The following is a 12,923-nucleotide window of genomic DNA, read 5'->3' as shown; positions in this document are numbered from 1 at the left end:
CCAATTCGAATTTATTAAGACTGCGCTAAAGCTAACATTTTTTCAAAAAGCTAACACATTTATGAATTTTTATATGCGTATACAAGATTTATTATCAAATTTAATTATCTATTTATCCAAAAAACAAAAAATAACTCTAAAACTAAACTGTAATGACTTCTTATACTTTTCAGACAGGAAGGTATATTAATGTTAAGACAGCTCAACAAACGCACTATATCTTTGCGATAGTGATAACAATAATGAATATACTCATTTACAAATAGAACACTAAAAGTGAACGAAACAGTCTCCATCAACATCTAGAGATGAACAGGTCTGTCACGTTAGCTTTTTGGGCTTTCGTTTTAGGTTGTTTGCCTGATCTTGTAAAAGGGCGAACAGTATTAGACGATGTAAACACTGACACATTGGAATTAGTGCATGTCGTAAGTATTTTTTGATTTTAAATTGAAAATGTTCAAAAAAAAAGTATTTTGTGGTAGCTTTTTAGGCATGGAGATCGAACACCAGATCTGAGTGCAATTTACACAAATGATCCTTATATCAACGTCAGTTATTATCCTGTTGGAAATGGACAGCTTACCAATGTAAGTAAATTGTTACTCAATGACATAGTTTTGATATTGTTTAAAAGAATAGTAAACAGCCTGTATAGTTACAAAAATGTGTATTCATGCAACGAATTAGTGTTATTTTTTGACATAAAATTTATTAGGACCCTTTGATTCTCCCTTGCTGATAAAATGTAGTTTTGAGATTCAAAGCGTTGTTCTGTCATTTTTTTTTTTAATTTGCACAAATATTAGTACAATCCAATGTTCTGTAATTTGTCGATATACCCGATCTCATATGGCTGCCAAAATGGCTGAGGTAAATAAATATCATTGGTTTTCTGAGATATCGTAAAAATCACATTTTTTAAAAGTTAGTTAGTCGTAGTTATTTGAAGCAGCATTTGAAAATAAAAAACAGATTTTTTTATATTTTTTTGACACACTTTTGTTTTGCGATTTTACAATTTTTTTGTGCTTTTAGGCTAATTGAAAATGACATTTGACATTATTTCAATAGTTTTTAAATTTTCAAGTAACAACACATGTAACTCATTTTAAAACTATTAAAATCTCACCTGGTATTCAATTATTACCAAATTCCCCATTTAGTAAATTAACCACTAAATGCATTTTTAATGTTTGTCACCTTTAGATCAATGAACCTAACGACTTTAACCAAAAATATAAACACTTCTGTCTTCAGTATTTTTATCTTAGAAAAACCTAACTTTTTAGGCTGGAAAAAGAAAAGAATACAGCATAGGTAAAGCCTTACGAACACGCTATCGTAAATTTTTGGCCGAGGACAAGTTTACTCTTGATACTGTTGATGCTCGTTGTACTGACTATAATAGAACCAAAATGTCATTGCAATTAGTGCTTGCCTCCTTATTTCCTCCAAGAGGTCATGCAGTTTGGGAGGAAAACAATCTGGAGTGGCAACCCATACCTTTTAATTACTGGCCAATACGAGAAGACCATGTAAACTTTTGCAAAACTCTTTCTCGTACTTAAAGTTATAAAAGCAATTTTAGGTACTGGCCGATCCTTTACAAAACTGTCCAAAGTTTCGTGACTTGTACTGGAATTACCTCAATTCGAGTGAAGGCAAAAAATTATACGAAAACTATACAGACATCATCAAGTACTTGGAGTTTTACACTGGAGACTCAATGAATAGCAAGTCACTGGCAGATCTTTATTTCACTTTGACTACGGAGGTTTCACTCTATTTAGCCTTTATTTTCGTTCGTTTAAATTTAGTTAATTTTAGAGAGAAAATGGGTATGAAAATCCTGAATGGTCACTTTCTGTCTATGATCAAATACGTGATTTGGCTATTAAAGACTATAATGTGTCTACTGCTACTCCGGAGTTGAAAAAACTTGCAGTTGGTAAGTATCTAGAAATATTTCAGAAATACACCCTGTACATAACAAAATTTTGTAGGTTTTTTGGTCAACAAAATCATCACAGACTCATACGCAAAAAACAAGGGCGAGTATCATAAAGGCACCAAAATTTACCTCTATTCAGCTCATGAATACAACATTGCAATTTTTTTGAGATTTCTGGATGTATTTCATTCCCACATTCCCCCTTATGGTAGCTACATAATCATTGAAGTACACAATCATAAAGACATTAGAGGCTTTAAAGTACGACTTTGTATTTACTTTGGACATGCACTTTATCATCACAATTTTTCAGTTTTACTACCAAGACTACTCCACTGATGAATTGAAGAGACTGAAAATTCCTGGATGTGGGAAGCACTTTTGTAAAATCAGTACTTTTATGAGGGTGTTCCGGCATATGTTACCACATTCTGAGAAGGAATGCTTTGAATCTACTGGTCAGATGTAATTGTCAATGTAATTTAGTATGGAATATTATTAGAGATTCATTTGACTTATTTGTGTGTTTGTTTTTAGTTTAAACATTCAAGCCTAACAATAATTGACTAAATTTGATCGAACAACACAAGTAACATACAGAAAGGGAAACAAAAAAAAAGAACTTTAACTAGAACAAGTACTTAAATAAAGTACAGAGTTAGTAGCAACTAAACTATATTCCAACTCTATTAACTTAAATTACTCTGTAGAACATTTTTTAGTTAGAATATGTTAATTGTGACTGTTGTAATTACCAGTAAAATTTGTCTGCATTTTAACGATTAAGTAGTTTTCGTTCTTCAAGGAAAGAATGGAAGATTCACTGCAAAGTAGAGAATAAAACTGTTTTTAATTCTTATTTTTGTTCGAGCTTTTTATGTTTTTTTTTTAAATTCTATTTCTGTTTCTTGTTTGGTACTTGAAAACAAGTCCAATGTTTTTTCAATTTTCCTTTCAAGTTACAACGCGTTTTATTTTTTTTTTGACTTAAATGTATGTTAGTTATTATGTATTTAGTTTTATACTACTACTCGTGACTTTTAAGACTAATAATTCTACTGTATTCCGGGTCCGAATGATTTTCACAAATTAGTGTAATTAAAATAACGTCAGTTGACCTATAAAACATAAAGAATACGTTATTATTCACTGAAAGCAGTCAATTATTTTATGGAAACGTTTTAGTCTGGTGATGATAATCGCGTGATCACGCGAGGCAAAAGATAGCCACGTGCTTTTTATTTGACCTTTCGAATTGATTAGAAATAATAATATGATATGATAAATATGTCATTATGAAAAGATGATTGTGCAGAAAAATGTGAAAAATAACAGCAAATTAGTTTTCTGGGAGTTTTGAGATACTGAGTGTCGGATTTAAGGGGGCGCTAGTAGTGCTAAAAGTACCCGGCGGTATAAAGCGGAAAAACAGGAATATGTATACTATAAATCATCAGGAAACAAGAATACGAAAATGCAATAAGTCATATGAATAATATTTCTCATACAGCCTTATGAGGATGAAAAAGTATTGAAATAGTACAAGAGAAAAACAAGACATGTCACAACTATATTACATTAAAAGTGGTAATATAACCCTATTTTTCAGTCAAAATTGAGTTAAAACAAGCAGTTTGGTATACCCTGTCACTTTTCGTCTTGTAACTTCATAAAGAGATCTTTAAATGCAGAAACACTTTAATATAATCTTGTAGAAGATGATTTTGTAGCTCTTTAAATAACGGAGCTACGCTCAGTCGAAATAGAGTTAGTTTAAAAAAGTGTGACCGTTTTAAATGTCAAAATATTATGTTTAAATTGATATTTTTAGAATAACGTGACTCTTTTTACAGTGAAAATGTCCACGTGACAAATTTCAATCATCAAATTTATTTTTAAAGGTCCAGTGACTCTTTCTAACCTCAAAACGGAATCCTAAAGGTCACGTGACTTTTTAAATGTCAAAATATTATAATGTAAACCTTTTGAGAGATTTTCTTAAGTTGCGTGACTCTGGTTATAATGAAAATACTCGCGAGACGATATTCAATCATCAAATTTGTTTTAAAAGGTCACGTGACCGTTTTTCAGCTTGAACTGATACTTTGAAAATCACGTGACTCCTTTTAAGGTGCAAACGGTCACGTGACTATTTTCAATTATCAAATTTAATTTTAAAGTTTACGTGTCTTTTTTTTAACGTCAAAATCTTGAAGGTCACTTGACTGTTTTAAGATTAAAAATGGAATTAATAATGTCACGTGGCAGTTTTAAATGTCAATATGTTCTTTGAAGAGTCACGTGCCCGTTTTCCAGTTTAAACTGATAATTTTAAAGACCCGTGACTCTCTTTAGAGTGCAAATAGCCACGTGACAATTTTCAATCTTTTTTAAATGTAAAAATATTATTTGAAATTGATGAGCTTTTTTTAAGTTGCGTGACTCTTGTTATAATGAAAATGATCACGAGACGATATCCAATCATCAAATTTGTTTTAAAAGGTCACGTGACCGTTTTTCAGCTTGAACTGATACTTTAAAAATCACGTGACTCCTTTTAAGGTGCAAACTGTCACGTGACTATTTTCAATCATCAAATTTGATTTAAAAAATCACTTGACTTTTTTTTTACGTCAAAGCCTATTTTGAAAATCACGTGACCGTTTTTCAGTTTCAAAACTGATATTTTTAAGTCACGTAACACAGTACAGTGTAAATGGTCACGTGACGATTTCCAATCATCATTTTTTTTTAAAAAGGTTTAGTGACTTTTTTTAACGTAAAAACGTTATTCTAAGGGTCATGTGACTGTTTTAAAAGGGCGGAATCGTATTTGAGAAGTCTTGTGACCGTTTTTGAGTTTTAAACACTGAACCACGTTTTTGTGAAACAATTTTTTTGTTGTGCTTTTGCTTTTGTTTTATTTCACCATTTGGCAACGTTGATCCTATTTTAGAGCCAGATTGACAAGGAAACTATGTTTTGTTTGTGTATTGTTGGTTGCATTTACAAAATGCATTACTTCGACTGCAAGAATATAATAATAATGTCAAATGTCAAAAAATTCTCTCTCTGGAAGTCTTTTTCTGGTTTGTGGTATGTAGGGTGTTTTGATGTAAAAAATAAGAAGAATGTCTTTTTCAAAACCCTTAAACCTGGATAATAAAAGCAACTTTAACTTTAGCATTAGCAGCAGTAAAAATAGAACTTTCATTTATCACTTTAACTTTGTTGAACATTGGGTTTATAATTGAGTTTGTGCTTTTTTATGTAAAAACTAAGCAGAAATTAAATATTCTTTTACCACTGATTTAATGCAGTAAAGTGACAATATGCGGCAAAACGTGAAAAAAATAGATTAGTTTTCAGACAACTGTAGGACTAATTTAGGAGTTTTATAAACTCCTTCATAAATTTAAGACTAAATTTATTTCTAGAGCTAAACTTGAACCGTTTTTTTATTATATTACATTGTTACACAATTTATAACTCCTCAACTTGAAAGCTTTGAAAGTCAAATTAAAAAATACAACATAAACGTTACTCGACATTTCAAAATTTTTTGTTTCTTTCTTTAATGATTTTTTTTCTAAGAGAATTTAACAAACATGTCAACAATAATAATTACTATTTTCATGATCATCTAAGGTAACTAACACAAACAAGTCAATTACAAATAAGTGACCAATTATTTAATTCAAAACAAGACTACCGCTCTAACAATTCATAATAATTTAAATAAATAACCGTGCAATACAGGGTTTAACTGGCTTTTTTGATGGCCAATAATGCGAATACTATCTAGATTAATCCAAATTAATGTTGGAGTCACATTCAGCTGTGTAGTTTTTCGGGATGTGATGTTCGGTCAGTTTTATGAAGGTATTCAAAGGGCATAAAACGTCACATCCCTCAAGAGGCAGCTCTTCAGGTGGTTGGTAAACATCTCTTATATATAATACCTGTTAAAAATCAGTCATTTTAGCTAAGAAGTAAGAGTGAAGTATATCATCGTACTTTAACGGCATAATCCTGTCTGGAACGTAAATAATGAAGTTCAATTAATACTGCTGAACTATAGTTTGGAAAATGGGTTTTATATAGATTCATAGCAGCTAAAACATTGATTACATTGTTTTCATGTCCGGAATACAGAAAGATCTTTCTTTCGTGTGGCGATAAACTACCTTCAGTTTTAGCCACCATATTTTTGATAACTCTAGAGAGACTACGTCCTGAAAGCAGAAATTATTATTATCCAGCAGATTGGTTAACCAAATGACCTAACCTCCATTCAGTCTTTTAAGCAAAGAACTGTGATTTTCCACTTCACATTGCTTGGCAGCGATCTCCGTAATTTTTTCTGGATATACTGATTTGGTCCATTCAGGCAATGTTAGGTTCATGGTTTTTTCAGCTGTGAGTGTTTGGTAAATTTGAAAAACATCACCTGAAAAATTACACTTTAATAATTTAAAAACTACAAATCTACTAAAAAACATACTCAATTTGTTTATAGGTCTTCCAGTATGATTAGCAATGTACTGGAAAACGTTTCTATTCGCTTTCAGGTAGGCCAAAGTTTCTTCCGACTGAAGGACTTCCTCCAGTTCTTTCAGATATGCTGGGCAATACGTGTTTGGTCGTTTCAACATCTGCAAAATACTCACTAAATACATTTAATCATACAAAGTTAATGTGAATGTTTTACATGATCGAGTTTGTCCTTTTCGTACTCAAAAGGTATGGGCATCCAGTTAAGTTGTGGATTCCATTTCTGGATTTCGGTTGGGGGATACAAACCGGCCAAAACTAGTAAAAGAGACATTTTGGTTCGATCAAAGTCGGTGCTTTGAGCTAATACTGCTTCTGGAATGTAAACTTCTCCGATGAATTTTTTGTATTGGTCGCGAAGGGCTTTACCAAGAGTGAAGGCCATTTCTTTTCCATGCTAAAATCAATTTTTCTGTTAAACAAAATGTCAAAAGGTTTTATCATTGCAATATAAAAACTTTGAAAATGACTGAATGAAAGATGTCATTTTCCTGCGCATTTTAACTTTTCCTCTTCATGATGGCACTCTACTGCGGAAAATAAACTGTTATTTTCTTTAAAATTTATTAAACTTTGATCATTGTAGTAGGGGTAAAAGATTGTTATTATAAGTTTACTACAAAGAAGTAATTTGATAATAATTTAATACACGGTTGTTTGCAATCTAAACAAAATTAAATGAAATTTTTAAAATTGAGCGTCCTTAAGGTGTTGCACGGTAATAAGTGACAGGGTGCACCATACTTCGTTATTTGACAAGCTACAAAAAAGTGTAAATAATGAAAGCTGTAGGAAATTTCATCCTCTACAAGATTGTATTAAGCTATTTTTGCACTCAGGGGACTTTTTAAGGAGTTACAAGGCAAAAAGAGACAGGGTGCACCAGACTGCTTTTTTTAAACTAACTCCGTTATTTGACGAGCTACAGAGCTGCTTGTTCCCAGGGGCCTCCTTAATGAGTGCTCCACACTAGTATTTATTTTCCCTTTTTTAGTAGAGATTTAGTGAAACAAAAATTAAGAAATTTGGTTTTGTTTCAATAGACGAAGAGAAGTTATATTCAACTAAATCCGGATACGAAAAAGTCAATCTGTAAAACAATGTGACTAAAACAGAAGTAGCAAAAAAAACACAAAAAACTATACAGTGTGAGCCAACACATGTGTTCAAATGCACAGCTAAAAATTACTTTTTTTTGGATTTTACTTTAACTTAAATCAATGCTACAGGGCGTTTAAAATAATTTAAAATGTTTTGTTAGGTTTGACTTCATAATTCTGTTAAAACCTAGTTGACATTTGTGGCTTGAACCACCTGGTATACAAAACAAAATACACTTCATTCATATCACTTTTTTTTTAAATGTTCATCACGTTTTCGTGTCTGTCACATATACAAAGCCTATTCAATAAAAACAATAAAAATTCCACCTAAAAAGCCTTGTCGGAAGGTTTTTACTTAATATTCAACGTCGAAAATGGCATGCTACTATAAACATATAATCAGGTCGCATTATCACGTGTTTGTATAATGGAATTACACATTTCAATAGTTATTATAAAAAGGTTCAAGTATCAATCATTCTCGATATGGTCATGGTATGTAGTTTTCCAATGTCAAAGTCGTGTGTTTAGGTGGATGTGACAAAAAAAAGTTGGTTTATTTAAATTAGTTGTCCAGTGAGCCATATCCCAGTCATTAAACCGGATGGTATTTGTTTAACAATAATTAAAAATTCGTTTTTAATAGCACTTACATTTGTAAGTTGTCCATATCCCATGGGTTGAAAGGTTTTGCGGTCGTATGGGTCATTTGGATAGGTGTCCTTCAGTTCTGGAGTTCTAGCTCCATGTCGAAAAAACTGAAATTAAGTTTAATTTTAATGCAATGTAAGCAAATCAAATTATCATTTGCCTTGCTCCATTTAGATAACTTTTATTAAGATTTGAAATTAGGTGAAAGTAACCTAAATTGCCAAGATATTTAAATTTGCGATTAGCGTTTATATTATAATTTTAACTAATGTTGAACCTATAAATTAGCAAATGATAAGACAATATTCATTTTGAAAATTGTTTTTGCATGCAAAAAGTTAAATGAACTTAAAGGAACTACTTTTAAACAGTTTTCAATTAGTATTATTTTTTAGTAAAACTTATCAAACACTCTGTATACTATTTGAAATTGCTAGTGAGCTTCCTGTCAATTTCAGTTTTATATTCATTGAATTATTGTTTGTCCTGTTGCATTTTATTGTTTTGCTTTTATTAACCTTATGTATGTAAACTAAAATATCTACAGAACACACTCTGTATTTTAAATTATTTTCAGTCAGTGTTAAAAAGTTAATATAATGAGATCTCAAAAACGGTTTGAAATATGCGAAAAACGTGTTATTGCAACACTTCACTATAAGTAAATGGATATTAAAAAAATACTATTTGGAATTTTATATTGTTTTTGAGACACCTTAATACCTATTTAAAAGGCGGTGACGTAGTTGGTTAATGAGTTCTAAGTTAAAGCAACACAAATTATAAACATTCTGTATTTTAAATCACCAACAAAAAACCATATTTCTTTTCGATGGAAATTTTATTGTAAAACCTTAAAGCAGTGTACAAACTCATTGGAATATCAATAAATTAACACAACAAAGGTTAATTTGATTGATTTAAAGTTTGTCGTTTTTTAGAAAAATAGCTATCCGTTATCAAATATTTTTATAAATCAAAAACACAGTAGATAATTACCATCAAACCCTTTTTAATAAAATTTAACAATAGATTTTAACTTAAACCTAGGTTATATAAAAAAGCATTACAAGAGTGTGTTGATAGTGTAGGTATTTCAAAAATTGGAGCCCTATGAGAGAAAAATGTCTATCAATAACTTATAGTTGTCTGTTGTGGCATTTATTTAAACATCCTGAGTTCTTGAAAAAAATTAGTGCAATTAAACTGTCTAAATATCCATATAGGGTGTCCAATTTAATAAATACACTTGCATAAATGCAAAATGACTCTACTTTCTTCTTGTGTGACTTTTCATTAGCAATAAAGCAAAACAGTACAACAAACAGATGATTTAAAAACGAAGTAACAAAATCAAGTAGTTTCTTTTAGAATCACCCTCTGCATTTGATAAAAAAAACTCAATACAGAAACTGTGTATAAGGTGTCCAACATAATAAAGTGAAATCTGAAATTGGAAAATTTAATCTTATCCAAGCAAAGCAAAGTATACAACTCTTAAAAATGATAATTAAAAGTATGTTGATAACAAAACTGGTTTATAAATCTTCGGTAATTTCTAGACTTAAACTAAGAAAAACCAAAATAATTGACAAAAAAACTTACCACACTGACAAGCCTAAGACTATTATCGTCATTAATTGGTTGACTAGAAACAATAGTGACACAAACTAAACCGAGAGAGATCAATAAATTCATGTTGAAATACAAATGATAAAAAATAATCAAAAAAACTAGAAAAACTACAAGAACCGGAAATAGTATCATTAACTATTTTATCTTAAGGACCCCATTTTCGTGATTATTGTAGGGATGGTTAAACAATACTGAAGAATAGATGGAATAATTTTATCTGGTCTGGTCTAGTAGTTAAGTTGATAAAAGGGGTTTTAAATTGAATTATAAAAGCTGATTAACCGTACCGCCAGTACCGGACTGTGTTGATTCAAATTTCGACATGAATTTATATGGATTTTGTTATTTGCAAAGAGGGGAAGGCAGCGCAAAATATTGTCAATTTCTGTATAGGAAAATCCTGTTATGCTTAATTTCACATTGTGAGACAATGCAATGAACAGTTACTTTTCATGCTAGACAAATGTACTGTTAATAACCGAAAAAATTAGTTTAAAATTCAAATGAATTACCTTGAAGACATTGTTTTGGATACTTCCATATAGATAATGCAGTTTTTAATTAAGTTTCGCGGGCTTCCCCTCCTATGAATAATTACGTCAAATTGATAGTTTCCAATCATGTAAAGTACGTAGACTGGATTTAGTAATATCCTTTATCTTGTTTTTCAGTGGAGCACAACACTAAAAGAAGTGTGCACACATTGACCTATAGTAGCCATACAATTTGTCAAATTTAGCACTGTCAGAGCATTTTGTGGTTACAGAAACGACAACTAGTCATTAATTAAGTACAAGGTGTTCATTCAGATTAGTATGGATTACGATTTTAAGCGCCCTTTAAGGAAAAACTGTTTATAAGTCAGAAACATATAGGTATAGTCAGTCAAAAATAAGATCATTTTAAATATGTTGGTGTTTTTTTCAACTGATCTGATAACACCACAAAATCCAAAATATTTTAGAAAGAAATTTGATCAAAATCTCAACAAAAAATATTAAGTCGTTCTCTAGATATTTCTTTACGTTTTAGAGAGAGTTAAAAATATTAAAAACAAATTAGTGAAAAATGTTAAGTTAAATAATTTAAAATATCCTTAGTTACACCAATGAGTGTGTCTCCAAAATGTTAGTGAAAACAATGCAACACAGAATCAAAAAAACAGCTTGCTCTGAAGATGTAAAGATAAATTTTGCGAAACGTCGGCTATACTGTAAAATTTGATTCAAAGTACAACAGATCCAGCTTATTTTTATATACATGGTGTTTATTCTGACACGTATCTTTGAAATTATTCGTTAGCGTACGTTTATATGACATTTTCCAAAAGAGAGCAAAATATAACCCATTGATATGGTTTTACGTAAAGACTTACATTACATAATAACATACTGTTAAATAATTGGCAAAAAGAAAGTGACAGTAATTAGCATTTTAATTTACTTTTAATTAAGTTTACAGATCAGATACTTCATATAAAATGTGTACAAGAAGTGCAGTAATTAAGTAAAGTGCGCTTTAGAGAGAGCTTTAAGGATTACATAAAAATGTTAAAAACAAAATATTGGGACACATTAAGCTGCATAATTTAAAATATTGTATTTGTTTTGTATAGAGAGTGAAGTTGACACAAGATAAGTAGTTATATCAGCTTTTTTAGAAAATTGTTAATTGTTAACTTTTAAAATATAAAAGTAAAAATGTAATAATTACGACGTTAATTCAACTTTTTAAGAGACACTCTGTATTATGTTTTTCTGAGCTTTTACAGAACGTTTGTTAGAGATTACTTGTGCAAGATACTAGGGACACCCTGTAAAAGAATTAATTAGTTTTATCAGTCTGTACATAATTTCTGGAAAATCCCTATAATGTGCGACTTCTCATTCAAACAAACCCAAAATAATTGTGTATTTTTTTTCCCAAAACCAATGAAAAAATTTTAATTACTTGGTTCAATGGAACTCATACAAAGAATTATTGTTATATTGCCTAAACCCACACACATCTACATATACAAAGTGTCCCAAATTTTGATTTTCTACTGTGGCAGCAGTGGAAGAAAGCTAATTTTAAAAATTGAAAAATGTCATTTTATGTCTGGAGTATGTTTTGTTTTACCTGAAAATTGAATATCATACATGGTTGACAGGAAAAATTCAAAGGTGTTTTCGAAAATACAAAATACAATAGCACATTAATAATATGTATGTTTGGTTTGTCCTACAAAAGTGTCTTAATTGCGTCAAATTTTGACAGGTGCCTAATTGAGTATTTAATGACCACAAAGAGAATCGGCCATTTTGTGTTTTTTTGCCATATCTCAAAAACAAACAATCTCATCATGAACTTTCGGACCAAATTTTTTATTTATTTTTTAGATATTTACTTTATACAGTGTAAAACAGCTTTAATCAGTATTTTTAAGTAAACTATTTACTTGCTATAATTTTTACGTAAGAAAAAAACAGTTACGATAATAATTTTTATGCAAAAAAATTGGTTTGAAAAGTGTTAAAAACCATCAGTTTCAATGGAAAATAACTTAATCTTATGAAATATGCGAGTCTGGCGACATCATAAGCTGATATCTTTGAATAGCGTGAGTATGAACGTGATTGATCCCTTGACGTATAATAGGCTTCATTGACATTAATTGACCCGAAAAGATAATTCTTATTGCTTAGGGATTATATTTAGAATCCGTTGCGCTATAAATTATAATTAATTCACGTTCATATGCGTCAAAAGTGCGAATTTCACAAAAATTCAATCAAGACCAATAACAAAACGTCAAGAATTTTAACAACAAACATAAATCAAAATTCGTTTGTTCTTAATTATAATAGTATCGTAGACAAATAATAAAAAGAAACCCATACTTTTTATTTTACACATGTCTCTATTTACATGATAATATTTTTATCATGTAAAGCAACTTTATTGACAACTTTTTCCATTATTATAATAAGACACCACTCACACCTATATGGTATACAAAATCACTGCAAAATTGAATTATTTTG

At 30.3% G+C, this 12,923-nt stretch overlaps 2 protein-coding genes across 2 annotated transcripts; one reads left to right on the top strand and one right to left on the bottom strand.

The window, feature by feature from the left end:
• The first annotated feature begins 269 nt into the window (after positions 1–269).
• On the top strand, positions 270–2,733 carry LOC145724608 (venom acid phosphatase Acph-1-like). Its single transcript, XM_081972956.1, has 8 exons — positions 270–428; positions 486–590; positions 1,293–1,538; positions 1,592–1,777; positions 1,831–1,951; positions 2,007–2,215; positions 2,268–2,431; positions 2,492–2,733. The coding sequence occupies exons 1-7, from the start codon at positions 309–311 to the stop codon at positions 2,421–2,423; spliced, it is 1,143 nt and encodes a 380-aa protein (XP_081829082.1). The 5' UTR covers positions 270–308; the 3' UTR covers positions 2,424–2,431; positions 2,492–2,733.
• Positions 2,734–5,624: 2,891 nt separating this feature from the next.
• LOC145724587 (venom acid phosphatase Acph-1-like) lies at positions 5,625–10,210 on the bottom strand. The gene is made up of 7 exons (XM_081972938.1): positions 9,868–10,210; positions 8,265–8,369; positions 6,666–6,905; positions 6,459–6,609; positions 6,243–6,404; positions 5,972–6,189; positions 5,625–5,916 (listed from the first exon to the last, which is right to left on the bottom strand). The coding sequence occupies exons 1-7, from the start codon at positions 10,027–10,029 to the stop codon at positions 5,761–5,763; spliced, it is 1,194 nt and encodes a 397-aa protein (XP_081829064.1). The 5' UTR covers positions 10,030–10,210; the 3' UTR covers positions 5,625–5,760.
• Between the last annotated feature and the right edge of the window lie 2,713 nt (positions 10,211–12,923).

This window comes from Ips typographus, linkage group LG2 (genome assembly GCF_016097725.1).
Source record: "Ips typographus isolate SLU linkage group LG2, UJ_Ityp_2.0, whole genome shotgun sequence".
NCBI classification, from domain to species: domain Eukaryota; kingdom Metazoa; phylum Arthropoda; class Insecta; order Coleoptera; family Curculionidae; genus Ips; species Ips typographus.
Note: the sequence above shows the minus strand (reverse complement) of the source record. Positions and strands in the feature narration are given on the sequence as shown.